The 27902-nt window shown below is 43.2% G+C and overlaps 1 protein-coding gene across 2 annotated transcripts in view; it reads left to right on the plus strand.

Moving 5' to 3' along the window:
* Positions 1 to 2470: 2470 nt before the first annotated feature.
* Positions 2471 to 27902, plus strand: part of c2h1orf50 (chromosome 2 C1orf50 homolog) — a 28744-nt gene continuing 3312 nt past the window's right edge. Inside the window, exons 1-5 of one of the 2 annotated variants that reach the window (XM_069919117.1) lie at positions 2471 to 2704; positions 7760 to 7813; positions 9462 to 9577; positions 23826 to 23912; positions 27107 to 27238. In XM_069919117.1, coding sequence (XP_069775218.1) covers positions 2668 to 2704; positions 7760 to 7813; positions 9462 to 9577; positions 23826 to 23912; positions 27107 to 27238 — 426 coding nt within the window. In that variant the 5' untranslated portion in view covers positions 2471 to 2667. The remainder of the gene's footprint in view (positions 2705 to 7759; positions 7814 to 9461; positions 9578 to 23825; positions 23913 to 27106; positions 27239 to 27902) is intronic. The other variant, XM_069919118.1, reaches the window with a different exon arrangement.

Here is a 27902-nt window from a genome sequence, read left to right on the forward strand (position 1 = left end):
TATGCTATTTTGTTATTTTCAATTAAAAGTTTACCTAAGGGAGAAATTAGGATCTGACATGACTTTAAAGAATCTTTAAAATATGGAGTAAATTATAATGGATGGAATATTTTTTTAAATATTTCAATAGAATATATCTTGTTACAAGAACAAACACCTAAAGTAGGTTTGTTTAATTCAAAAGAAAGATGGGAACAAGACTTAGATATAATAATAGATCAACAGGTTTGGCAAGATTTATGTAAAGAAGTTATGTCTAATATTATCAATGTAAGATATAGATTACTTCACTCTAATTTTTTACATCAATTATATATTACAGCTCAGAAATGAGTAAATGGAGATTAAATTTATCAGATCAATGTTTTAGATGAGATCAAGTGGGAACTTTTCTTGATTCTACGTGGTCTTATTCGAAAGTTAATCCTATTTAGGTTTCTATTATTAAGTTTTTACAATGAGTTACTGGTGTGACTTTTCTGTTAAATATTTGGCAGGACTTCTATCAGATCACTCACCATTAATTTTAACTATTGTGATCATGGAAAAACAAGAAAATATGCATAGGTGGCATCTCAATGCCATACTGTTGAGAAGGAAAGATTTTTGTGAATTCATTAAGAGACAGATAGAACTGTTTTCTGAAACTAATCTCCCTTCCACCAATAATAGCTTTTTAATATGGGACACACTTAAAGGACGAGGACAAATTATTTCTTATACAAAAAAAATCTCAAAAGAGAATAAAATATAGAATGGGATGGTCTAGAGAAAGAATAACAAAACTGGAAAGAGAATATCAAAGAACAGGGTTACAAGAAAAATATAGACTATTGGAGAATAAAAAACAGATATAACATTACAATATTACATGGAGAATGGAAAAAATCTATATTTAAAACTAAAGAAAAACACAATGAATTAGGAGAATGGCCACACAAAGTCTTACCTCGGCAAGTAAAGGCAGAGGAGTCATCAAGGATGATAAATGGAATCAAAACAGAGGCAGACCGATTTAGATGCCCCTTTCATAAGAGAAGAAGGCTTTGGTCACTTTACAAGCTAACAAGTCCCCAGGGGAGGATGGATTCCCACCCAAGTTCTATAGACAATTTAAAGATTTGTTGATGCCTCTTATGATGGATGTATTGGACTGGGCAGTGGACATCCAGACTCTCCCATCCTTTATCCAAACATCTAAAATCCGGAAACCTCCAAAAACTGGCACTGGGAGAGAGGGAGAGAGAGAGAGGGAAGGAAAGAAAGAGAGAGAGAGAGAGAGAGAGAGAGAGAGAGAGAGAGAGAGAGAGAGAGAGAGAGAGAGAGAGAGAGCGAGCAGCACGACTAGGTTGGGTGGGTGGGGGAGAGGTGACAGCGCAACTAGGTTGGGTGGGGGGAAAGAAACGGCAGCACGATTTGGACAGGTGTGGTGAGAGAGACGGCAGCATGACTCAGGTGGGTGGGGGAGAGAGACAGCAGTGCGAGTCAGATGGGCGGGGGGAGAGAGATGGCAGCACAACCCGGGTGGGCGAGGGGGACAGAGACACCAGCACGTTAGGAAGGGGGTGGATACAGCAGCACAATTCAGGTGGGCTTAAAACTGTGGCAGCTGGGTTTCGTTCTGAAATCCAGAAAAATCCAAAATTCAGAACACACTGTCCCCCAAGGGTTCCGGATAAAGGATCGTGTACCTGTGCAATAATTACAGTGCTACTAAAGAAAAATAGAGACCCATTCAAAACCTCATCCTATAGACTGAGATCATGTTTGAATGCTAACTATAAGATATTGGCAAAGGTGCTAGCCAATAGATTGGGAGAGAATCTGCCAATATTAATACAGACAGACCAGATACATATAGCAAATTCAAAGCTGAATCCAAGTATAACGGTCTCCTTGAGCACAGAAAAAAAAGCATTCAATTGCTTAGAATTACCTTTCTTATTTAAAACAATGGAGAAATCTGGCATAGGTAGAATATTTATAAATTGGATAAAAACTCTTCACCATAAACCGCAAGCCGAAATTAACTAATAGATGTCAGCAGATTTCAGGTTAAACAGGTGTAAGTGGACAGGGTTGTCTCCTGTCCCCAGTGCTTTTTATCCTAGCGATTGTACTGCTGGCATGTGTGCGTGTCAGTGTGTGCGCGTGTGTGTATATGGGTGAGAGTGTGTGTGTGAGTGGGTCAGTGTGAGTGTGTGTGTATGGGTGAGTGTGTGGGGGGTGGGTGAGTGTGTTTGGGGGTGGGTGAGTGTGTCAGTGAGTGTGTTTGGGGGTGGGTGAGTGTGTCAGTGAGTGTGTGTGGGGGTGGGTGAGTGTATGTCGGTCTCGAGCAGCGGCAGCTCTCCCTCCCCCAGATGGTCCCCGCGTGCCACCCCCCCCCTTTCCCGCTGCCCAGTGACCGGGCTCCGAGCCACCGAAGCACGCTCCAGCTACCAGTGACGTGTTGCCCCGCCCCCCCGCTCGCCCCGCCCCCCCTCACTCATACGCGTGCATGCCTGTTCGCTGACCCGCGGTCACTGGAGCTGGACCCCCCTCCCCCTGGAAATTCTCCGGCAGCTGGCGGGGAGGCGGCTTTGCCGAGGACCGTTTCGCGGGCAGAGAGAAGGGAACTGCAGCCGGGAATCGGTGCGGAGCCGGGGGAAGGGAGGAAGCGCAGGCGCCATGAGTCGCGCCGAACGCGAGCCCGAGCGAGCGGCTGGTAAGAGTTCGCGGGACTGCGCCCTCCCTGCGACCCTCTGAGCCCTGGCTGGGACCCGGTTGCCCCCCCCCCCTTCCCCATACGAACCCTCCCGCATGTCAACACCAAGTTGCTGGGGCACAATGCACCCAATTGAAACAAAGAACTAAAAGCATTAGAATGCGCGGGAGGCCGTTCAGCCCCTTGTGTCTGCTACTATCCACTGAGATCAGCTACCTGGACCATTCCCCCTCCCCCATGTTCCTTCATTCCTTTAAATAGTATCAGCGTCTTGGAGGAATGACTGGGGAAGTTAAACCGAAGGCTGCAGGTGGCCCACAAATGGAGCAGAGTTGGGTCTCACTGATGCTAGAGGAATGCAGTAGGTCAGGTGGAACGAGGGGCATGGGAGGCTCTGTCTCTGTCCCTGGATGGAGTTGGGGGGGGAGAGGGGAGGGTGTTGCAGCAGGACATGCCTTAGAGCACACATGTCAAACTCTGGCCCGCAGGAAAAAATTTGGCCCGCAATATAATTATATTTGGCCCGCAAGATCATTTCAAAAATGTATTAGAGGTGGCCCGCTGGCCGCCGTGCCAGTATAGCGCATGCACAGTAATACAACAAATCCCAGAATGCATTGGCGTCAGCCCGCTAATCGCCCCCACCTCCTCTGTTTACGTTGCAGGGTCTCACCGTGGACTCTGGTTTTGGGGCCTGGCCGGTGTCAGGGGAAGCCAAGGCCGCTTCCCAGCGCCCGGAACCGGAGGCCTCAGGCCTGACTTCGCCAGGACCGTTGCCCACTCCCCCTCCCTGCCGCAGGCCGATCCGCGATTCACGGTGACGGGGTCGCTGATCCGCCGAGATGCCGCCCTGCAGCGAGAGCCGATGCCCCCGCACTGTCGTTGTCCAACCCGATCGCCCGCAAACCCCACCCTCCCGCACACAGGCCTGAGTAAGGATTATGAACTTTAATCTCAGGATAAAATGATCTTCCAATAGTTTCATGTCACAGTGATAAATATATTCCTGGTTAAAAATGGTCCTGCACCTGGATACAAGCTCATTAGGCATAAAACTTGAAAAGTGTGCAAATCAAAGGATATCTGTACCAATGGAAAAAGGGCATGGCAAATAACCCTGCTAGAGTTCATGCCCACAATCAGTCACCCATTTGATTGTTTCAGGAATCATGTTATTCTCCCACATTCTCAATAGCCCTCAGATTTTACTATTCGACAGCACACTAGCAACATTTGACAAATCCTCTGTAGAGAAATATTATTTATTGAATATTTTATTTCTCATTTGTTAATGCTTCTGGAAAGAGTTTATCCAAAACTATTATTAAACATTTATTTTAATAAGAAAAAGTTTAACATTACATATGTTGAAAGAAGAGAAAACATGCAGATGTTGTTGAAAATTTTCAATAAATATTTAGTTCGGCCCTCGATTTAGTCCAAGTTTTTAATTTTGGCCCTCTGTGAATTAGAGTTTGACACCCCTGCCTTAGAGGATGGGCCACCCTTTGCCCCCTGCCTGCCTCCGCATTCGACACAGGATCCACTGACACTTTCGCCAACTTCAGGGCGATCCCTCCCTGAAAAATATCTTCCCCTCTCAACCCTGATCTATTTGTTTCCTCGAGATTTCAGCATCTTGCAGTCTTTCCGTTTCTCTATTAAACCATCAGCAAACCTGCCTATAATAACTTGGTCCCCTTACCATTAATGTAGGTTGTGAATAACAAAGAATGCAGCATTCATTCCTGAGTCACCCATATTGACATTTTTTCGACATGAAAATGAGCTGTTTATTTCTGCTCTCTGTTTGTTGTCCAAGAATTAGACTTCGATCTCGACAAAGCTCCAAAGGTCAGACTCTGAACAACAGTTACACAGCCAACCTCACATAGGGCACTGTGCTTGTGTTAAATGGGCATATTTTCCCCACAGGATATGGTGATTATGTGTACCAGTTCAGACAAATATGGCAGTGACGTGAGGGGAACACGAAAGTCTGCCAACACTGTGATTGTCATAAAATCACACAGACATACTGGAGGAACTCGGCCAGTCTCGGAGTGTCCAGAGGTGGTAAAGATCCATGATTGAAAGTTCGGGTCTGAGCCCGTCTCCAAGATATCAGTGAAAATCAGGAAGTTGTCCCCCCTCTCATTCTTCAGTCTGACATGGCTGATTCAGTGTGCTTCATATAGCAAAGCTAAAGATTTGTTGAGGTGCTGCTTACATTTTGCTCATTCCTTGATGAAGGGCTCAAGCCCAAAGTGTTGGTTATGTACCTTTATTTTTGCTTTATAAAGGACACTGTTTGACTTGCTGAGTTTCTCCATCAGTGTGTTTTTATTTCAATCGTGGCATCTGCAGACTTTTATGTTTTCCTCAGAGCTGGTGGGGTGTGGGTTGGACGCCTTGATTAGGGCAGCTGGTCTTGTGCCTGAGGCCAAAACCTGATGAGAGAGAGAGAGCTGTTTGTAGAGTTTCAGGAAAGATGGGTAGCTACCCTGGGCCCCAGTCAGCAATGCCCTCTACTACTCCACAGATCCAAACAATATCCAGGTGAATTTTGCTTTCCAAATAGATCCTCCAACTGATGCCCCATGGGTTCCAGTCTTCAACTGTTGCCCTGACTGTTAATTTTCAAAGTGTGAATGCATCAAGTAATTCCCAGCAAGCGTGATGTCTGCAAGTGTACCATCCAGTCATAAGATTAACTTTGATGGTCAATGGAAGAAGGCAAGACTAATTGTAACTTGCGTTGCTACCCAGAAGAGATCAGCTAATTAACATTGGGCTGGTGCTGGATGAACTCCGGATCATTCCGGAGGCAGAGGCAGTGATAGACAGAAGCTAAAGCGGGACAGTCATGCCCAAAGGGCAGGAGGCAGGTAACTGGGTGACTGTCAGGAGAGGGAAGGGGAATAGGCAGACAGCGCAGAGCACCCCTGTGGCTGTTCCACTCAACAATAAATCTACTGTTTCGGAATCCTTTCAGGGTGGGAACAATTTACCAAGGACAAGTCGTAGTGGACAGGTCTCTGGCACAGAGTCTAGCCCTTCAGCTAAGAAGGGAAAGGGAAGAGAAAAGGAGAGCTATAGTGATTGGGAAATTGATGTGAAGAGATAGGCGGTTTGGTGAACAGGGTCGAGATACCCAGATCGTATATTACCTCCCAGGTGTGAGGATCAGGGATGTCTCTGATCGAGTCCACAACATTCTCAAGAGACAGAGTAAGTAGATGTCGTGGTCCATGTTACTACCAATCACATGGATAGCAGTAGGGATGAGGTTTTGAAGATGGAATATAGGGGGTTGGAAAGGAGGCTGAAAAGCAGGACCTCAAGGGTGGTTAATCTCAGGATTGCTGCCTGTGCCATGTGCCAGAGAGGGTAGGAATAGGAAGTTGTGGGAGATGAACGTGTGGCTAAAGGGTTGGGCCAGGGGCTCAGATTTGTGGAGCATTGGGATCACTTCTGGGCAAAAAAGGACCTGAACTGGAGAGGGGCCAATTTCCTGGAGGGCAGGATTAATAGAGCTGTTGTGAAGGGATTAAACTAATTTGAATGGGGAATGGAAACCAGAATGGGAGGGCAGAGAACAGAGCAGAAGGTGGAAAGGTGGATGCAATGTGTTGTGTGTTTGTCAGGAAGGACAGGCGGGAAGAAGTTGAAATGTAGTCAGCGGGAGGGTTTGTAATGTGTCATTTCAATTAGGAATTTAAAAAGTGAACTGCGATCACGGATCAGTACATGGAATTACAATGTTGTGGCCGCAATAGAGACATGGCTGATGCAAGCACAGGATTGGCTGATGCTGGTACTGGGGTTTAGATGTTTTAAAAAAGTTAGGAAAGAGGGGAGGGGAGTAGCATTACTGGTCAGGGATAGTATCACTGGTGCAGAAAGGGCAGACGTTGTGGAGGAAATGTCAATGAGTCAGTATGGGTGGAAGTCAGAAATAGGAAGGAGTAATCACTGTACTGGGAGTAGTCCATAGGCCTCAAAATAGCCCTCAGGTCAATGAGGAGTAGATTAGTCAGATTTTGTTACGGAGCAGAAATAACAGTTGTTGTTATGGGAGACTTCATTTTCCCAAATATTGTCTGACACCTCCTTACTGCAAGAGAGATAGATGGGGCAGAATTTGTTGCTAGGGTCCAAGAAGGATTGCTGACACAGTATGTGGACCAGCCGACTAGAGGAGAGGCCATACTGGATCTCGTACAGGATAATGAACCTGTTCAGGTGGCAGACCTCTTGGTGGGGGAGCGTTTCAATGAGAGTGACCACAACTCCCTGAGGTTTAGCATCACCATGGATAAGATTAAAAGTAGACAAAATGGTAAAATGTTCAATTGGGGAATGGAATTAGTTCCTGACTCATCCCGTCCCGTTACGATGGGATGAGGCAGAAACGAGGGAGAGTAAATTGGGAACAGATGTTCATGGGAGAAAGCACAGAAGTAATGAGGAGGATGTTTAAGGTCCAATTGCGTGGGATTCTGGACGGGTTTGTCCCACTGAGACAGGGAAAAGATGGTAGGAAAAGGTTGACAAAACAGGGAGGCAATTAGTTAAGAGGAAGAAGGAAGCTTACGTTAGATTTAGGAAGGCTCATGAAAATTATATGGTAGCCAGGAAGGAACTTAAGAAAAGACTTAAAGGAAGCTAGAAGGGGGCAAGAAAGATTAAGGAGAAACGCAAGGTATTCTATGGTTACATGAAGGATGATGAGAATGAAGGTTGGGCCACTTAAGGATAAAGGAGGCAACATGTGTCTGGAGGTGCAGGAGGTTGAGGATGTCCGAAATGAATACTTTACTTCAGTATTCACCAGATAAAAGGACCTTTGTCAAGGTGAGGTCACAATAGAACAAGCTTATGTGCCAGACCAGGTATAGGATACGAAAGAGGAAGTGTTGAATCTTTTTAAAACATTAGGATTGGTAAGTCCTCTGTACCAGATGAGATATACATACCCCAGGTCACTATGGGAAGGGAAAGAAGAAATTGCTGGGATGTTGTTGATTATCTTTGTATCCTCCTTGGCCTTAGGGAAGGTGCCGGAAGATTGGAGAATGGCAAATGTGGTCCCCTTGTTTATAAAAGGTAATAGAAAGAATCCAAGGAATTCTACACCCAGTGAGTCACACACCAGTGGCGGGCAAAATGTTAATGAGGATTCATAAGCACAGGATTTACGATCATTTGGAGAAGTAAAAACTTCTCGTGGAGAGTCAGCATGGCTTTGTGAAGGGATAGCTGTGCTTCCTGAACCTAATAGAGATTTTTGAGGAAGCAATAAAAGAAATTGATGAAGGTAGGGCAGTAGATGTGGTGTATGTGGATATTAGTAAGGCATTTGACAAGGTCCATCATTGGAGACTTGCTCACAAAGACATGAGGCATGGGATCCACGGAGCCTTGGTTGTGTGGTTACAGAATTGGCTTCCCTGTACAGTTCAAAGCAGATAGTAGATATCCTTGTAATTTTTTAAAAAATGACCTGGATGAAGATGCATAGGGATTGGTCAGTAAGTCTGTGGATGATACAAAGATTGGAGGTGTTGTGGATAGTGTTGAGTGTTATTGTAGGTTACAACAGGATATAAACAAGATGCAGAGTTGGGCAGAAAAGTGGCAGATGGAGTTCAACCCAGATAAGTGTGAGGTGATGCATTTTAGAAGATCAAACTTGAAGGATGAGTACAGGGTTGATGGTCAGATACAGTGTGGGTCCATGGGGTCCAAATCCATAAATCTCTTAAGGTTGCCGCGCAGGTGGATATGATAGTTAAGAAGGTCTGGTACGGTGGGCTTCATTAATCAGGCAGTTGAGTTCAGGAGTTGTGAGGTAATGTTGCAGCTTTAAAATCTCTGGTGAGACCACACTTAAAATATTGTGTTCAGTTCTAGTCACCTCATTGCAGGAAAGATGTGGAGGCCATGGAGAGGGTGCAGAGGAGATTTACCAGGATGTTGCCTGGATTGGAAAATATGTCTTGTGACGCAAGTTAGCAGAGCTGGGGCTTTTCTCTTAATGATAGAGCTAGGAGCGAAGAAGGGTGAGAGGAGATTTTATAGAGCTCAACAAGATTATGAGAGGCATGGATAGGATAGACAGCACCTTTTTCCCAGGTTGGAGTAGCAAATATAAGACTACATCTGTACAAAGAGAAGTGAGGAAAGTTTAGGGAGACATCAGGGGTATTTTATTTTACACACAGAGAGTTGTGGGTGCCTGGAATTCCTTGCCAGGAGTCGTGTGGGAGGCTGTAACAATAGGGCCATTTAAGAGATTCTTAGACAGGCTTATGTATGAAGGAAAAGTAGATGGTCATGAGGTAGAGTGGGTGTAGAGCTCGTCGAAAGAACCAAAGACTTGTTGATCCAAACCAAGGCTTTTATTAGCAAAAGACAGGAGCTCTTCACAGGTGGCCGACCAGTCTGGAATGATCCGACCAGGCTAGGGACACAACCCTTTAAGGCCCAGGCAGTAGGTATGGCTAAGCTCTCAGCCATTCGCTGTAAGCACAGTCATTACATACTCTAGATACTGTAACTATATACATTGGTGATAGGTCTGTACTATCACAGTGGGCTTAGTTTATTTTTTGTTAGGTACATTTGGGTTGGCACAACATCGTGGGCCGAGGGGCTTGTACTGTGCTGTAATGTTTTATGGTACTCTATGTGGCTTGGTTCTAATGGAGTTGGTAAAGATGTGTCTCCCCATTGATTCTTATTTTGTTTACAGTGGCACTGGTGGAAAGTAATACGAACCCCGCAGGAGTGCAGCTGGTCAGTACCTACCGGACCATTCAGCTCGGCGACCCTCTTGACCTTGTAGCTCTAGCAGAACAAATCCAAAAGGTAGGGATTATACTGAAATACACAGCCCTGCGTCCATCCAGACCACTGTCCACTGCTGGACTGCAATAGCACAGATAGTTGTGGATTTATTACCCCAGTAGAGTTTCAGGCAGAGACCATGGCAGTTAGGGCCAATGGGCTCCTCAACTCTGGACTTACCATGGGGAGTCACGTGATGGAGTAGTGGCTGGTAGGGTAAAACCAGCCCTCTCCAGAAAAAAAGAAAAAAAAATCAAGAAAAGACAAACTTTAACAAATATAAAGTATAAGAAATAGAAGATAAAGTTGCAGAGAAGAGAAAAAAAATGGCAACCAAGAAGGAAAAAGTACAAACAATGGGGGAAAAAAGAAGAAAGGTCACCGGAAAAGAAAGAAGGCCTGACCTGCACAAAGGAACAGGGAGCCCGATCTCCGAGGTTGGTGCCGCCCCCACAGAGTTGCGACCCCCTGACTAGTTGACTGGAAAAATGGCTCTCTGAGCCAAACAAAAGTGCGCAACTGCGCATGCGCGAGGAGTCGCCCGTGCACAGTGCACAATCAAAGGTAAAAGGAAACACCAACGGGAGGGGGGCTCAGCCGAGGAGCAGGCAACCACGGTGCGACCAGCTGAGGGATGCCCGACACCAGGGATCTCAGCTGGAAGATGAGGAAGGCGGCAGGAGAGGGAGTGAGGAACCAGGCGAGGAAGTAAGTCGACAGGGTGAACGGCAAGACGAGCAGCAGCAGGAGGCCAGACAGATGAGCAGCCCAGGTGGGGAGGATCAACAACAAGAGGCCCAGTAGGAAGAGGCCCAACAAAGTGATACAAGCAACTCATCAGGAGAATCTGAAGAGACACAGATACATAGAAGAGAAGAAGACACAAACACAGGTATAGACACAGAAAAAGAGGAAGAAGAAGACCAAGATCTTCACAGAAAAAGAGAAGCTAAAACAGATGGACAGAATATAGATAAAGCTTTTTTTGAAGAACAAATGAGACCATTAGAAGAATGGTTATCATTAGAATTTAGTGCAATTAAAAGAAAAATGAAAAGAACAGAAGATAAAATGCAAAGTTTAGAACGGGTATGACAGAAATAGGAAAAAGAGTAGAAAATTTGGAAGAACGAGAAACGGCTGTAGAAATGGAAGTAAATGACTTAAGAGGAAAATTGGAAGAAAGGGACAAAAAAATTAAAGAGACACAAGAGTTGTTATCTCAGAAAACTGAAATGTTGGAAAATTATAGTAGGTGAAACAACATAAAAATAGTGGGCCTGAAGGATGATGAAGAAGGCAAAGACATGAAGGAATTTATAAAAGAATGGATCCCGAAAGACCTGGGAATGACAGAAATGAAGGAAGGAATGGAAATAGAAGGGGCACACAGAACACTAGCTCAGAAACCAGACACATCAAAAACCAAGATCCATCTTAGTAAAATATTTGAAATATACGACAAGAGAAAATATACTGGAGCAGGCAAGGAATAAAATTAGAGAAGATAATAAACCATTGGAATACAAGGGTCAAAAATTTTTTTTTGCCCAGACATAAGTTTTGAACTCTTAAAGAGGAGGAAGGAGTTAAATACAGCAAAATCAATTCTATGGAAAAAAGGTTATAAATTCATGTTAAGACATCCAGCCATGCTTAAAATATTTATACCTGGGGAGCAAAACAGGTTGTTCTCACATCCGGAGGAAGCACAAGAATTCGCAGAGTGTTTGCAGGGTAGAAGTAGAGGTGAAGAGATGTAATAAGAATGAAGAAAGGTGATAAAGTATATATAAAGAGTAAAAACAATGAATATGAAAAGAACTAAAGAGGGAGAAGAGAGGTGAAGTAAGGGGGGAAATAAATGGGAGAGCTTTGTTATATGTGTAAAGTAAAAAGTTTTTTGGGAGGGTGGGGAGAGAATAACCGTCACTGCGAAATCAGTTGACGCTTGTGAGCAAGATCGCAATCCAAATGGAAAGGGGAATTGTGGTTGCCCAGCAAAGGATAAAGGGCAACTTAGAGAGGGGGGGGCATTTGGGGTTAAGGTAATATTGGGTGTGGGAATTGTTGGAGTATTTTATGTTTTAAATGTGTTATACATTGAGTTTAAAAAGGGAAAACTAAGAGATGAAAATGGGGGAAAAGGGGGATGGAGGTGGTGAGGAAGCGGAAAAGCGGTGTAAACAAGATATCAGATGGCCACGTTGAACTATATGACTATAAACATTAATGGAATCCGTAACCAAATTAAAAGGAAGAGGCTATTAAATTTACTGAAAAAATAGATATAGCATTTGTGCAGGAAACGCATCTAACTGAAGTGGAACATAACAAATTAAAGAGAGACTGGGTAGGACACGTAGCGGCAGCATCCTATAATTCAAAAGCTAGAGGTGTAGCCATATGAGTTAACAAAAATGTACCAATCAAAATAGAGGAGGAAATAATCGATCCAGCAGGGAGGTATGTAATGATAAAGTGTCAGATATACTCAGAATCTTGGAATTTGCTCAATATATATGCACCTAATGAGGAGGATCAAAAGTTTATGCAGGATACTTTTTTGAAGATTGCAGATACACAAGTAAATATATTGATAGGAGGGGATTTTAACCTTAATTTGGATCCAATGTTGGATAAAACTGGACGAAAGACCAGCAAAAAGAATAATTTATGCCAAATTTATGGATAAATCAATGCAGGAAATTGAACTTATGGATATATGGAGGAGGCAACACCCAAGACAGAAGGAATATTCATATTATTCGAGTAGCCATAAAACATACTCAAGGATTGATATCTTTTTGTTGTCAGCCCATATTCAAGGGAGAGTTAGGAAAACTGAGTATAAAGCTAGACCTGTCATTCACCCCTGTTATTAACAATAGTGGGAAGACATCCCACCAAGAACATATAGATGGAGGTTAAACTCCATACTACTTAAAAGGCAGGAATTTAGAGAGTTTATTGAACGCCAAATTAAAACATATTTTGAAATAAACACGGAATCAGTGAAAGACAAATTCATATTATGGGACGCAATGAAAGCCTTCATTAGAGGGCAGATAATAAATTATGTAGGTAATATGAAAAAAGACTACAATCGGGAAATAGAGCAGTTGGAAAGGGAGATAGTAAATACAGAAAAGGAACTAGTAAAAAGATGATTTAACAAAAAAGAGAGAATTAGCAGACAAAAAATAAAATACGAAACATCACAAACATACAAGGTGGATAAGAACATAATGAAAACAAAGCAAAAGTATTATGAACTGGGAGAAAAAACACATAAAATATTAGCCTGGCAACTTAAAACAGAACAAGCTAAAAGAATTGTATTGGCATCAAGGAAAAAGGACAAACAAATTACATATAACCCATATAGATTAATGAAAACGAAGGAATTTTATGAGCAATTATACCAAACTGAGAACGAGGGGAAAGATGATAAAATGGAGGAGTGTTTAGCAAAAATTGAACTGCTGAAATTGCAAGAAGAGGATCAAAACAAACTGATAAAACTATTTGAAGTAGAGGAAGTACACGATATATTAAAAAAGCTGCCGAACAATAAAACACTAGGAGAGGATGGATTTCCAATAGAATTTTATAAAATATTTAAAGAGTTATTAATTCCTCCTCTCCTGGAAGTAATGAACCCGACAGAAGAAACACAAAACTTGCCAGATTCATGTAAGACAACAATAATTACAGTAATACCAAAGACGGGGAAGGATCCATTAACACCAGCACCATATAGACCAATATCGCTACTTAACTCAGATTATAATATAATAGCAAAATTATTAGTAAACAGATTGGCCGATTGTGTACGAAAATTAGTAAAACAAGATCAAACTGGAATTATTAAGAAAAGACGAACAGCGGATAATGTCTGTAAACTTATTGATCTAATTCATGCAGTTTAAGGAAATAAGAAACCAACAGTGGCTGTTGCTTTAGACACAGAAAAAGCCTTTGACAGAGTAGAGTGGAACTATTTATTTAAATTATTACAGAGGTTCAATCTACCAGAAAAATATATTAATTGGATTAAAGCATTGTATGATTGATTTGGCAAAGGTAACAGTAAATGGATATGTATCGAGCCAATTTAAATTAAGTAGGTCAACTAGGCAGGGATATCCATTATCCCCCTCATTGTTCGCCTTAGCAATAGAACCATTGGCAGAACTGATAAGAACAGAAAATAAAATAAAAGGGATAAAAATAAAGGAGGAGTATAAAATCAGCTTATTTGCAGATGACATCATAGTATACCTAACAGAACCAGAAATATCAATAAAAGAACTACATAAGAAATTGAAGGAATATGGAGAAATATCGGGGTATAAGATCAATGCAAATAAAAGTGAAGTGATGCCAATGAGTAACGCGGATTATTCAGAATTTAAAAAAGAATCACCATTTAAATGGCAAGCACAAGCAATCTGATACCTCGGTATCAGGTAAGATAATAACCTAACCCATTTGTACAGACTAAATTATCAGCCACTAATAAAGAAATTGCAGACAGACTTAGAACATTGGAAAGAATTACTGCTAACATTGATAGGGAGGGTAAATTGCATTAAAATGAATGTGTTCCCAAGGATACAATACTTATTTCAATCGTTACCAATTCCCTTAACAGAGAAATTCTGTAATGAACTAAAGAGAATAATAAGGAAATTCTTGTGGAAAGGGTGTAAACTGAGGGTAACATTAGATAAATTAACAGAGAGGTATAACCAAGGTGGTTTGCAATTACCAAACTTTAAAAATTATTATAGAGCCGCACAATTAAGGTATTTATCAGACTTTTACCAGTCTGGAATAAGATAGAACTAGATAAAATAGGGGAGAAGGTACCGGAATATATACTTTATTAGTGGGATGAAAAGTTGGTGCAATATAAAAGCTCACCAGTATTGCATCATTTACTTAATACATGGAAGAAGATCCACTTAGAAAGGAAAAAAAACAAATTACCAAATACCAAAATTGTTATTGACACAAAACCCATTAATCCCTTTTACAATAGATAATGGGTCAGAACAGATGATGCATTTTTCTTGTTTATTTTTCATTGTGCGAAGACATTGTTTTATGGCTTTATTGTATTGTATATGTTGAATATTTATTGGTTTTGGAGGGGGGAGGGAGGGGAGGTGGGAAAAAAGGGAGAAAATGCCTCTGTGTATATTTAATGAGAAACATTTGTATATATTTTGGTTGATATGGTTTACAGTGTGAAAAATTTTTAAAAATATTTAAAAAACCAACTCTGGACTTAGAGCCCAGCCCTTCTCCCTGCTTTGAGTCAACTTTTACACATGCACAGTTCCATAGATGTTGGTGTCACAGATTAACAATAGAAACCAAGCCCAAGAACACCTACTACAATGAGGTTTCTCTTCTCAGAGCCCCCCAGTGAGTTTGCTTAGCTAGGCAGATGGCTCTTAGAACCTGACCAATCTATATTCCAAATTTCCTTGTGATACCTATTTGTTCCATCGGTTATCCGTTGATGCACAAAGAAATCCCATTTCCCCTTTAACTTTTCCTGTACGCTATTCTCACATTCCCATCGACTCCCCCAGATTCACCTATCCAGCTACACTAGGGAGCATCTGCACTGGCCAGTTAATCTGCTGAGCCACAAACTGCACCCAAGCTCTAAAATTGGGAAGCTCCAGGTCTACTCGCTACCCTGCAGAACCAAGTTATCACCTTGTATGATATCCTGTCCTACTCTGGTGGCTCAGGAGACTGTGGATGCTGGAACTAGAGTAAAAAACAATCTACTGGAGGAACTTAACGGGTCAAGCGGGACCTGCAGAAGAAAAAGAACGGTTGATATTTAAGGTCATAGCCCTTCATCAAGATGTATCCCTGGCTCTCATTCTTGAGCCCTGATTCCTCTCTGCACCACATGCATTAAGAGGTGCCAAACTCACTGCCTCAGACACCAGTGACTGCAAATGAAATAGATTGAAACTACTCAGGACGTGAGAGAGTCCAGGGCCAGAGGCACAACATCAGTGTAAAAGGATGTCCCTTTTGGACAGAGATGAGGAGAAATTCCTTCAGCCAGAGGGTGGTGAATCTGTGGAATTCATTGTCACAGATGTCTGTGGAGGGCAAGTCATTGGGCATATTTAAAACTGGTTGATAGGTGCTTGATTAGTATTAAAGGTTATGGTGAGAAAGCAGTAAAATGGGGCGATTTGAATGCCAAAACAGACGTGATAGGTCGTATGACTAATCAATCGTATGACCAATCAAGTTCTTCAGGGATCTCAGTGACTAATGGAGATCCATAGGGATCTGTTCTGGGACCCCTGCTCTTTGTGGTTTTTATAAATACCCTGGACGAAGGAGAAGAGGGATGGGTCAGTAAGTTTGCAGATGATACAAAGGCTGGTTAGCCTTGAAGGCTGTCGTAGGTTACAGCAGGACAGAGATAGGATGGAGAGTTGGGCAGAAATGTGGCAGATGGAGTTAAATCCAGTTAAGTGTGAGTTGCTACATTTTGGCAGGTCAAACTTGAAGGCAGAGTATAGGGTTAATGGTTGGATACTTAAGAGTGTGGTCCTTGGGGTCCAAATCCATAGATATCTTAAGATCGACACACAAGTTGATGGGATAGTTGATATGCTGGGCTTCATTAGTCAGGGAGTTGAGTTCAGGAGTCGTGAGTTAATGTTGCAGCTTTGTAAATCTCTGGTGAGTCCTCATCTAGAGTGTTGTCTTCAGTTCCGATCACTTCATTACAGGAAAGATATGGAAGCTATGGTAAGGGTGCAGAAAATATTTTCCAAGATGTTGCCTGGATTGAAAAATGCATCTTATGAGCTGGGACTTTTCTCTTTGGAGTGAAGAAGGATGAGAGGTGACAATAAAGGTCGACAAGATTCTGAGGAGCAATAGATAAGGTGAAAGCCAGCACCTTTTTCCCAGGGTGGGAGTAGAAAACATGAGAGAATATCTTTACAAAATGAAGGGAGGAAAATTCAGGGGAGACATTAGGGATGGTTTTTTTTAAACACAGAATTGTTGATGCATGGAATGCATTGCCGGGGGTGGCAGTGGAGATTGGAATAATAGAGGCATTTAAGAGACAGGCACAAGGATGGAAGAAAAATAGAGGGTCATGATGTAGAGAGTTTTTTTTGGGTAGGTGTATGTGGGTCAGCACAACATCGTGGGCTTGTGCTGTGCTGTAATGTTCTATGTATGGCCCAATACTGACCCTTATGGCATGAAATACAACCAAGGGGAGGCACCCTAATCTATAACTGAATATTAGTGTCCTGGGGAATCAGAAGAGAAGATGTTGGATGGTTTTTATGGATCAAGGCCTGGCATGGCTGAAATATGGGACAGATCAAGGCAACCATAGAATTATCAATAATAAACAGTGTAAGATCTTTCTTTAATATCTCACTGTTTCCCTATGATGATCAACGGCCTTTCATAAGCGACAGCAAAAATTGCCACCTCCTCCTGGGTCACTCCTATTCTTCCCTCCCCTCAATAAGGTGTGGCCTCGTTCACATTTGCCACTGCAGGTTGTATCTTTTTAATCCGGCGACGTTGTGACCTGGCCATTGCCAGACCACAGAAAACAGAATGTAAACATATCAACTGTAGAACAAAGGTTAAAACAGGAAATAATACTGTGGGGCAGCACGGCTGGCGTCGCAACACCTTTATACAGCACCAGTGGTCAGGACCGGGGTTCGAGTCTGTAAGGAGTTTGTACTGACAGTGGCCAATTCAAATGTGCCAGAACATTGGAGTTGCCGGACCACAGAGCATCAGATAAGAGAGGTACACCTGTATCTTTGAAGAATGTTCCAGATCTTGGGTGTGGTGATCCAGCAACTTACTATCAGAATGCAGGCATGTTCTGCAAACGTCAGTCAGGCAAATGACAACATCACGATTAAACAGCCAGTGAGAACTAAATTGTGATAAGAGAAGTTAGTGGCTGAACTCTTGTGGGTGTGGAATTTCACAAGTTGTTATATTCCCTCAAGCCTGGTGTGACAGGTTATAGGAAATCCCTTGCTATTATACATTTCAATGTCACATCGCTGAAGAAATGAGTATCATATATTTTTTTATTTACAAAGCTCACAAAACGTTGGGGACAAGCAGGACTTTAGTATTTGTTAGTGTGGATGGAGGACATTTGGCCTATTGACCCAACTCCCTGCAAGACCATCTGGTCCATCCCATTCCCCAGCTCTTTCCCCACACCCCAGCAAATGTTTCTTCCTCAAGCACCTTGATGCACAATCAATTACACAAAGAATGAAGTTGCCGAGGCTGAAGGCTCTTATTTGCAAGAGATGGACAGCGTCCCTGTGCTGGTCGCTCACACCGACCCAGACTCGAACTGGGGGCAGGCTTGTGGCATGACAACATTTATGGGGAAGAAAGGGGAGGAGTCACGAGCTGGCCAGTGAGAGCAGGGTCAACCAGGAAATAGGTACAATAGTGGTTTCACCACACACCTGACCAGTTTCCCCCTGAAAGCACTAGGTATCCTCCACATCAGTGACTTGGAATTTACGCTTGCAGATGACACAAAAATTGGTGGAATCGTGGAGAGAGAAGAAGATTTTGTAATCATACAGTGGGTCACACATCAACTGGAAAGTTGGTTGGAACAGTGGCAGATGGAGTTTAACCCAGACAAATCTTGGAGATCCATTTAACCATATAACAACTTCAGCACAGAAACAGGTCAGTTCAGCCCTCCTAGTCCATGACAAACACCTTCTCTCACCTAGTCCCATTGACCCATAACCTTCCATACCTCTCTGGTCTATATACCTATTCAACTTTTCCTTAAATATTAAAATCGAGCCGCATCTACCACTTTGGCCGGGAGCTCATTCCACATTCCCACCACCCTCTGAGTGAAGAAATTCCTCCTCATGTTCTTTCAGGACAAATTGAGTAAATGACAGGAACGTGAAGGGTGTTAACATACCCTATCGGGTCTATAGGGTGCATGGCCATAGTTCTCTGAAAGTGGTGACACAGGTGTAGTGAAAAAGGTGGTTGGTATTCTTGCCCTCATTGATGAGTTCAGAAAGACATGTTGCAATTGTACATGGTTGGACTGTACTTGGGGGTTAGCTGACAGTCTGGTCACCATGCCACAGGTGACAACAGTGACAGTGCAGGAATGGAGACCTGGATAGGCTGGGTTATTTCTCACCCATATGTAGGAGGCTGAGGGGTAACTTTCAGGAGGTTTACAAAATTATTAAGGGCATGGATAGGGTAGGTAGTCTTATATTCCAGGTCAGGGGATTTTCAAATTGATACGCACCAGTTTCAGAATCAGAATTTATTGTCATGAACGTCACAGAATTTGTTGTTTTGTGGCAGCTCTACAGGGCAAACGTTCATATAAACCACCCTACAAAATAAGTCAAAATAGTGTAGGAAAAATAAAAAGTCAAAGTGAGGCAGTGTCTGGGGTTCATTGATTATTCGGGAATCTGATGGCAGCGGACAAGAAGCTGTCTTTGTGCCACTGAGTGATCATCTTCAGGCTCCTGTAGCTTTTTCCCGATGGTAGCAGAGTGAAGAGGGCCTGGCCTGGGTGGTGGGGGTCCTGGAGGATAGAGGGTGCTTTCTTTAAGACACCGCCTCTTGTTGATGTCCTCGATAGAGTGAAGTCTGGTGCCTGTGTTGTCGCAGGTTGAGTTAACAACCCTCTGGAGTTTATTCTTGTCCTGAGCAGTAGCACAGGCAGTGATGCAACAGACAGAATGGCCACGGCCAAAGGAGGTAATGGAGGCAGCATTTAAAAGCCATTTGAATCTTGATAAAGGGTCCTGATCTAAAACATTGACTAACCACCTGCCCATGTATGGTTCACATGGGTGAGAGGGAGGCAGTCAGCTTGATCAGTGAGCGGCTGGGCTGTGTGAGATGGCACTGGGCAAAGCACAGGTTGCTGCCCAGAGGAGTGGACAGGTGGAGTGTGGCAGAGGTTGGTCAGCATGGACAGGAATGGAGTTATGACACAGTTAGCGTAGCAGTTAGCGCCACGCTGTTACAGTGCCAGGTTCTCCCCAGGGACTCCGGTTTCCTCCCACCCTTTAAAAAACCTACCGGGGGTTGTAGGTGTGATTGGGCGGCATGGTCTGGTGGACCGAAAGGGCCTGTTACCATGCTGTATGTCTAAAAGTTGGTAGCAGAAAGGTGGTTAGCGTGAGAGAAGGACTAATTCATGGCTGGCGCAGACTGGTAGGAGGAGATGGCAGCTTGGTGTTAGTGAGGTGGGCTGGGCGGGTGAGGGGAGGGGGCTGGGCAGGTAGCTGGTTGAGCTTCTCAGCATTTTACTCGAGCCCTTCCACCCTTATCCACATACAGTGTTACCTCTTGCCTGTGATCCTCCCCCTGCTTCCACCCCCCCCCTCCCCCCCCCCCAATTTTATTCTGCTTTTTGCTCATACCTTGACAAAGGACTCAGGCCAGAATCGATGGTTATGTGTCTTTATCTTTGCCACAAAAAGAATGCTGCATGACTTGCTGAGTTTCTCCAGCATTTTTGTGTCAACTACAATCACAGCATGTGCAGATTTTCTTGTTTAACTCCAGACAGGAAGACGTGTGATTTGTGTGGTGTACAGATGGGCACCTAACTACTTGGCAGGCTGGGTGTGTGTGAGGTAGGCTGGGGCAGAAATGTTGACTGGGATGTCAGGAGTGATGCAGACTTCTGATTGGAGTGGAGCAGATGAAAGATAGATTGGTTCAGATTGGTGTGAGGCAGACAGCCCAGTTCTGTGTGGTGTACAGTAAAGCAGGTTTGTTCAGGATGGATTGGGATAGGCAGCTGTGTGCAAATAGGTGGGCTCCGAGCATCTTATCAGGAAAAGAAGTCTTCCTTGACCAAACTTTGCCTGCAGAGCATTGGGAGACCACAATTTGTCTTCAAGAGACTAACGTACTTGGTTAACCATGCAAGTAAAAGCACAGTCCTAGCCTGTAGCTTCTTGTGGTTTTCAAAGTGCATTTCCGTTAGAGCTGAGGGGATTGTATCAGTCTGGCTGAGCGGATGTTGAACTGAAACATTCTCCTAAAGAGAAGTGTAACTACTTTTCTTGCATGTAAATCAAGTCTGATAGTCGAGGAGGGAAATAAATAGAACAAAACCTCCTTTCTCATGAGTTCAGGCTGCTGTTCTTTGTTCTTGCGGCCTCCTTCAGGAAACAGCTATCGGCCACCACAAGACTTGCTGCACCAGCTTCAGCTGCTCCCCCTCCACCATCAGACTCAACAATAAACTCAATCAGGGACTCATTTAAGGACTCTTGCACTTTACTGATTTTTTTCTCTCTCTGTATTGTGCAGTTAGTTTGTCCACGTGTACATTTTTAAAATTTAAATTAGATTTTTAAAAATTTAGACATAAAGCATGGTAACAGACCATTCGGGCCCACGAGTCCCTGCCACCCAATTTAGACCCAAACTACACCCCCGGTACATTTCAAACAGTGGGAGGAGATCGGAACCCCAGGAAAAACCCTCAAAGGCAGAGGGAAAACCTACAAACTCCTTACAGGAGTTTCGAACCCCTGGTCTCGATTGCTGGCGCTGTGAAGGCATTGAGCTAACCGCTATGCCAACCGTGCCATATGTTGAGTCAGATTTTTTTTTTGCTCTGTCAATAAGTGGTAATTCTGTCTTGCCAGCAGGAAAAGGAAACTCACATTTGTATGCGATGTCATGTATGTACTCGGACAATAAATGTGAACATAATCTAATGTTGCTCAGTGCATCACATTACTCTCTACACTAAAAGGCCTCAGTACCAGCAAGTTGGATGCGAAGATGTGCTCAAGATGTCTCAAAGGGCTCTGAGAAAATTAACCAACTGTTAAAACTGAGGAGCCATCAACTTCATGTTTTTGCCAGAATACTGTGAACACTTTGTGCTCTTCAAATGTTCTATTCAACTTTAACATTCACCAGATGTGGTCACAATTAATATGTTACTTGCAAGGCAGTGCCTGTGGAAATGTCACTCTCTCTCTCTCTGTATTCCAACCTTCAAACTGGATCAGAGATTCAAGCCCTAGAAAACAGCTGCCAAGCCCTTTGGCCCACAATGTTGTGCCAACCCATATATTCCTTTAAAAAAATACTAAACCCTCCCTGCCTCGTCACCCTCTGTTTTTCTTCCATCCTTGTGCCTGTCTCTTAAATGCCCCATTGTTTCAGCCTCCACCACCATCCCTGACAAGGCATTCCAAACCCTCACATCTCTCTGCATAAAAAAAAGTACCCCTGATGTCTCCCCTAAATTTCCCTCCCTTCACTTTGTACAGATGTCCTCTGGTGTTTGCTGTTCCTGCCCTGGGAAACAGGCACTGGCCGTCCACCCTGTCATAATCTTGTAGATCATCTATGTTAATCTCTTTTAATTTAATTCAATCAGCCTTTATAAGTAATGAGTAAGGTAGCAAGAAAGAATTTTGGACATATGTAAATTATACAATATGATTGATAATAAAATTGTCATTATCTATGTCTCGTTACTGCCACGTGTACCATCTGCAAAATGGACGGCAGTTAACCTCTAATTGATATTTATGCCATTAAAATCTCACAGATCCGTGATCTCTTCCACCAAGAGAAACAGCAGCAGGTGCGCAGTAATGCCTCTACCCACTTTCCCCTCCACTCGAAAATGTGTCCCTCAACATCGCTGGGTCTAAATCTTGGAACCTCATTGAAGTAAATCCACCAAAAGGGTGACAGCTGTTCAAGAAAGTGGCTCATCGCTCCAATCAAGAGCAATTAGTCCTGGTCTTACTGATGAGGCCCATATTACAAAATTAAGAAAAAATTCCCCACCAAGCAGTGCATTTGTATATTGTCACATCAGGGCAGTGGCGCCAGAACACATCTTCCATCTGGACACCCTCCAACTGGATGGCATTAACATTAACTTCTCTGGTTTCTGTTAAACCCCCCCCCCCCCATTCCTTCTCACCTGTTGCCTTTCCCCCATCTCTGTTGCTCTCTCTTTCACAGAGCCAAAATCAATTCTCACCTTTCTTCTTATCCAAATAACCCCTTTTGACTGTCGATCTGGACACCTCCCCCTCCCATTCTTCAGTCTTCATTCAGATGCCTTCCTGTTTTTTGCTTATTCCTTGAAGCAGGTCTTGTAGCTCTCCCAACTGGAGGGAGAACATATGCTTTAATTAGCTTATAACTGAGGGTAGGGTCTGACAGTGATCTTCAGAGGGGCTCAGGGTTTAGGCGGGAAATCAGGGTTATATATGCTTAGATGGGGGCAGGGCCGACCATCAGTAAAACACACCACCAGTGAATCTCAATTCACTGCAGGCCTGAAATGTTGGCGATATAGCTTCACCTCCTCTGGACGCTGCGAGACTGGCTGAGTTCCTCCAGCGTTTCTGCGTGATTTCACTACAATGGCAGCGGCTAAGGACTTTTGTGTTTCACTCCAGTATTTTCTATGTCAGTTTCCTGTAAATTACACAAGTTTGTGACTTGGAAGTGAATTCTAGTACATGGGAAAAAAACATTTCACTAGCATTCAAATTACCTAAAATGTGAAACTTGGGTGATACGTAGAAGACTCCCTCAATCTGCAGCCGTCTCCCCATAAAAATCTGTAATGTTGCTGAAAGTTTTATATTTTGTTTTAGTTGAGCAAAAGGCTATGAATGAATGTGGAACTAAAGTGGGTTGGTGACGTTGGATCTGCCGCGCTGTACCTCTGTGCTGGCACAGGCTGGTGTACCTTTTTGTGTGAGCATAATAAGGGTTATCTGTGGATTACTGCAGCATTGCCACAGTTCACCAACCTGCCTGGTAAGTCAACAAGGAACAGAGCAAGCGCCCATTTGACAGAATTGGTGCCTGCAGCTCCAGCCCATTTAGGCAGGATACTGACCTCTGGTTCCGTCTCTATGCAGTTGACACATTCTCCAGGTGGTTCAGTTTCCTCGCACACCCCAAAGACAGGTTGGTAGCTTAATTGTGTACTTTGAGAACTGGAGGTGGGTGGTAGAATCTTGGGGGTGTTGCTGGGAATGTGGGGAGCATTAAATGGAATTGGGGTCGAGCTCGTGTGGCTGGGAGCCTGGACCTGGTTGACAATAGGGGCTGTTTCCATCCTGTACAATTTCTGTGAAGTCAGGCCTACTTTGTGATTTTTTTCACTCCTGTAAATTTGAAACTTGTTTTATTCCAGGGAGATGACTTTGTTCGTGCTAACGCTACTAATAAGCTGACCGTGATAGCTGAGCAAATCCAATACCTCCAAGAGAAAGCTCGAAAGGTACAAAAGGTCTTAAAACTCTGCACAGCCATCCCTCTGGTTCCTTATTCTGGATCTGCCCTGCTCTGAAGTGCCAAAAAGGCTGACCTGGTTGTCAGATCATATACCAGCTTTCCCAAGACCAAAATTAAAGGGAAAATCACTGATCGCTGCCAATCTGGGTACTTCAGTGTTACAAACTCTACAGGCTTTGTGAATTTGGAGAAAGACTACAACAACACACAAAATGCTGGAGCAACTCAGCAGGTCAGGCAACAGAACAGAGAACATGACAGGCCATTCAGCCCGTGATGATGTGCTGACAGATAAACCAACCAACAAAATATCAACCCTCCCTACCCTATAACCCTCTATTTTTTCCATCCATGTGCCTGTCTAAGAGTCTCTTAAATGCCCCTATTGTTCCAGCCTCCACCTCCAACCCTGGCAATTCATTCCAGACACCCACAACTCATTGTGTAAAAATAAAATGTACCCCTGACATCTCACCTAATTTTTGCTCCCTTCACTTTGTACTGATGTGTCCTCTGGTGTTTGCTAATCCTGCCTTGGGAAAAAGGTGCTGACTGTCTACCTTACCTATACCTCTCATAATCTGGTAGACCTCTATTAAATCTCCTCTCATCCTTCTTCACTCCAAAGAGAAAACCCCCAGCTCTGCTAACCTTGCCTCATAAGACATTTATAGACAACATGACCTGAACTCAATCCACTAACTAATGAAGCCCAGCATTCCATATTATTCCAACAACCTGTGGACAACCTTGAGAGATCTATGAATTTGGACCCCAAGGCCATCAGTTCTTTCACACTGTTAAATATCCTATCATTAACCACATGCTCTACCTTCATTTAACCTTCCAAAATGCCTCTTCTCACACTTATCCGGATTGAACTCCATCTACCATTTTTCCACCCAGCTTTGCATCCTATCTATAGATCTACGACAACCTTCAACACCTCCAACCTTCATATCTTCCACAAACGTATTGACCCATCTTTCTACTCCTTTGAAAAGGTCAAAAAATCACTAAGAGCAGGGGTCCCAGAATAGACCCCTGTGTAACTCCACCAATCACCAACTTCCAGGCAGAACATTTCCTGTCCACTACTACTCTCAAACCATTTCTAATTCTACACAACCAAGGCTCCATGGATCCCATGCCTCATGACTTTCTGAACCAGTCTCCCATGGGGGACCTTGTCAAATGCCTTACTAAGATCCATATACACCACATCTACTGCCCAACCTTCATTCATCTCTTTTGTTACCTCCTCAAAAAACTCCATTTGGCTCATGAGGCACAACCTTCCCCTCACGAAGCCACGCTGATGATCCTGAGAAGACTGTACTTCTCCAAATGCTCATAAACCCTGTTCTTCATAATCCTCTCCAATAGTTTTCCCACCACTGATGCAAGACTCACTGGTCTATAATTCCCTGGATTCTCCCTATTACTTTTTGTTTTAATAAACACATCTGCCATTCTCCAATCCTCCGGGGCCTCCCCAAGAGGGGACTTCCCAATAGTCAACATTTTGGACCAAAACCTGATCGTTTACAGCCTGCAATGAGATTCGTGTAGGTCAGTTCTGGTCACCTAATTACAGAAAGGATGTAGAAGCTTTAGAGAAGATACAGAGGAGATTTACCAGGATGGTGCCTGGATTGGAGAACGTGTCTTATGGGGTAAGGTTAACAGAGCTGGGGCTTTTCTCCTTGGAACAAAGGAGGATGAGGTGACAGCGTGAGATCCCGTCTAAGTTGTATGTCATCCTCACTTGGCATGGATAAACATTTGCTGCATTTTCAATGGGTCACAATCCAATCAAAAAGCATCCTGACCATCACCAGGACTGTTGTTAAATAAAACTCAAAAGAATTATTGAAGACCCCCTCCATCCAGTACAAAATATCTTTGACCCACTAGCATCAAAGAGGTGCAGGAGCATTGAAATCAGGACGGCCTGGCTGGGAAATAGCTTCTTCCCATAGACTGTGTCCTGTAACTGAGTAAATTGGCCCAAAATAATTATACAGTAAAACCCCTAGTGTCCAGCACCTATGGGGATTGATTAATGCTGTATTTTCCGGTTGCTTGAGACTTACGTTAATACACCTGCATTAAGAATAAACAATTTAAAAGACAAAACTACAATATTTACACTGAACAAACTTACTTGCATTTTACTCAGTCACATTCTTTGAAAACATAGAACTGTTGCTACATCTGCAGGTTCCTCCCCCTCCACAGAGCCGACCAAAAGATGAACAATAATCCCCCTCCCCCAAGTTTACAGATAAAGCCTCTGACTGGGGAAACTCTTACTAAGCAGGGATAAGGAGATACTTTAAGAGAGTCGCCCCAACGGCGAGAGGCATCAACCAGCTCCTCAGCCTGGGCGACACCATTGCTGTTTTACACAACTTATTCAAACAGCTACGAGCAAAGAACGACCAAGGCCCTCCGCTGGCTGAATATTTACTCCCAGAGGTTTACTTGTTACTTCAGGGAACATTTACTTCTACAATTTTAAATTTAAATATTTTGCCAATTATTTTATTGTTATTTATTTTAATTTTTAAAATGTATTTTCCTCAATTTTTTTTTTTTCCTGGTTGCTTGAATCAGGGGTTTTACTGTATTTTTATTTTAAATTATATTTTTCTGTACAAGTGATTATTACGTGCTGTAAATTATGTTTGTTAGTGAACCATGGATGGATAAATGCCGTTTTGACTGATTGTAAAAATACCGTAATCAGAAAATAATGAACTTGAACTTGGTGCAGTTGAAGGGTGTGTCTCCCTCATGGTCACGATGGCAAGCCAACTTGGGAGTTTAACACAATCTTCACACAATTCTTTCAACCCCTGCCTTAATGGGTAATGAGCAAATAAATTGCATGATTCAAATCACCTGACAGATGGGGGAAGAAACAAGAACGATAAACCTCAAAGTTGCAATTTGCAAATATTGTTTTTCTCCATTTTGTCAATTAAAAATTAAATAAATTCAATTAGCATTAATGGGGTAAAATTATGTTCCTTTGGAGCCCAAATCCATTATGGTCATAATCACCTGCCACATCCGGGTTCTTTGGCTCATCACATCTCTGCTGACTTAAATGTGGTGGCTAGAATCTAGTCTTTTGGCTTGTCCTGTTGTGTATATCCCTGGATTTTTCCTCAGGCTCTGGAAGAGGCCAAGAGAGATGTCGATCTTCATCACGTTGCCTGTAACATTGTGAAGAAGCCTGGAACGTCCTATTTCATGTATAAACGTGATTCTGGCCAGCGATATTTCTCCATCCTTTCTCCAAAGGTCAGCGAGTTTAAATATCCAAATATCCTCAGATTGAAAGGAACCTCTGATTAATTTTTTTTGTATAATCACTGAGGCACAACAACAGGGAAGGTTGTGGGGGTGGATCAGCCACAGGACTCTGGCCCCTCATGAGATCATTCTCCAGTAATACCCAGTCTCCCAAGTCAGAGCTACACTGTTGAAGAGTTGCCTTCAGTTGTCCAGCCGAACCCTACCCATCCTTTCTGCTAGGGGTAAAACATCCCATGCACTACCTGAGCAATAGCAGGATCTTCTCCCCTTTGTTCTGGATGATATTTATGCCCCAGCCAACAAATTACTTCATCAATGCCTCATTACAGTTTCATGGAGCTTGCTGCAATGGCAAACCGTTTTTCATCATTAATTATGCTTAGAATTATTGAATTTGCCCGAGAGTTACTTTGGGATCTCCAGGAGTGGTGAAGTTCTCTGGAGACACCCTATCTCCTTTCTACACTCTGTCTTGAAGGGTTCGAACCCAAAATATTGACAATTATATTTCTCCTACTTACGCTGTTTACATTTAAACATGCAGCACAGTAACAGACAATTTCAGCCCACAAGTCCATGCCGCTCAATTTACACCCAGTTATCCTACACCGCAGTACATTTTGAACAGTGGGAGGAAACCACAGCCCCT

The sequence above is a fragment of the Narcine bancroftii genome, chromosome 2 (assembly GCF_036971445.1).
Source record: "Narcine bancroftii isolate sNarBan1 chromosome 2, sNarBan1.hap1, whole genome shotgun sequence".
In the NCBI taxonomy this organism is placed as follows: Eukaryota; Metazoa; Chordata; class Chondrichthyes; order Torpediniformes; family Narcinidae; genus Narcine; species Narcine bancroftii.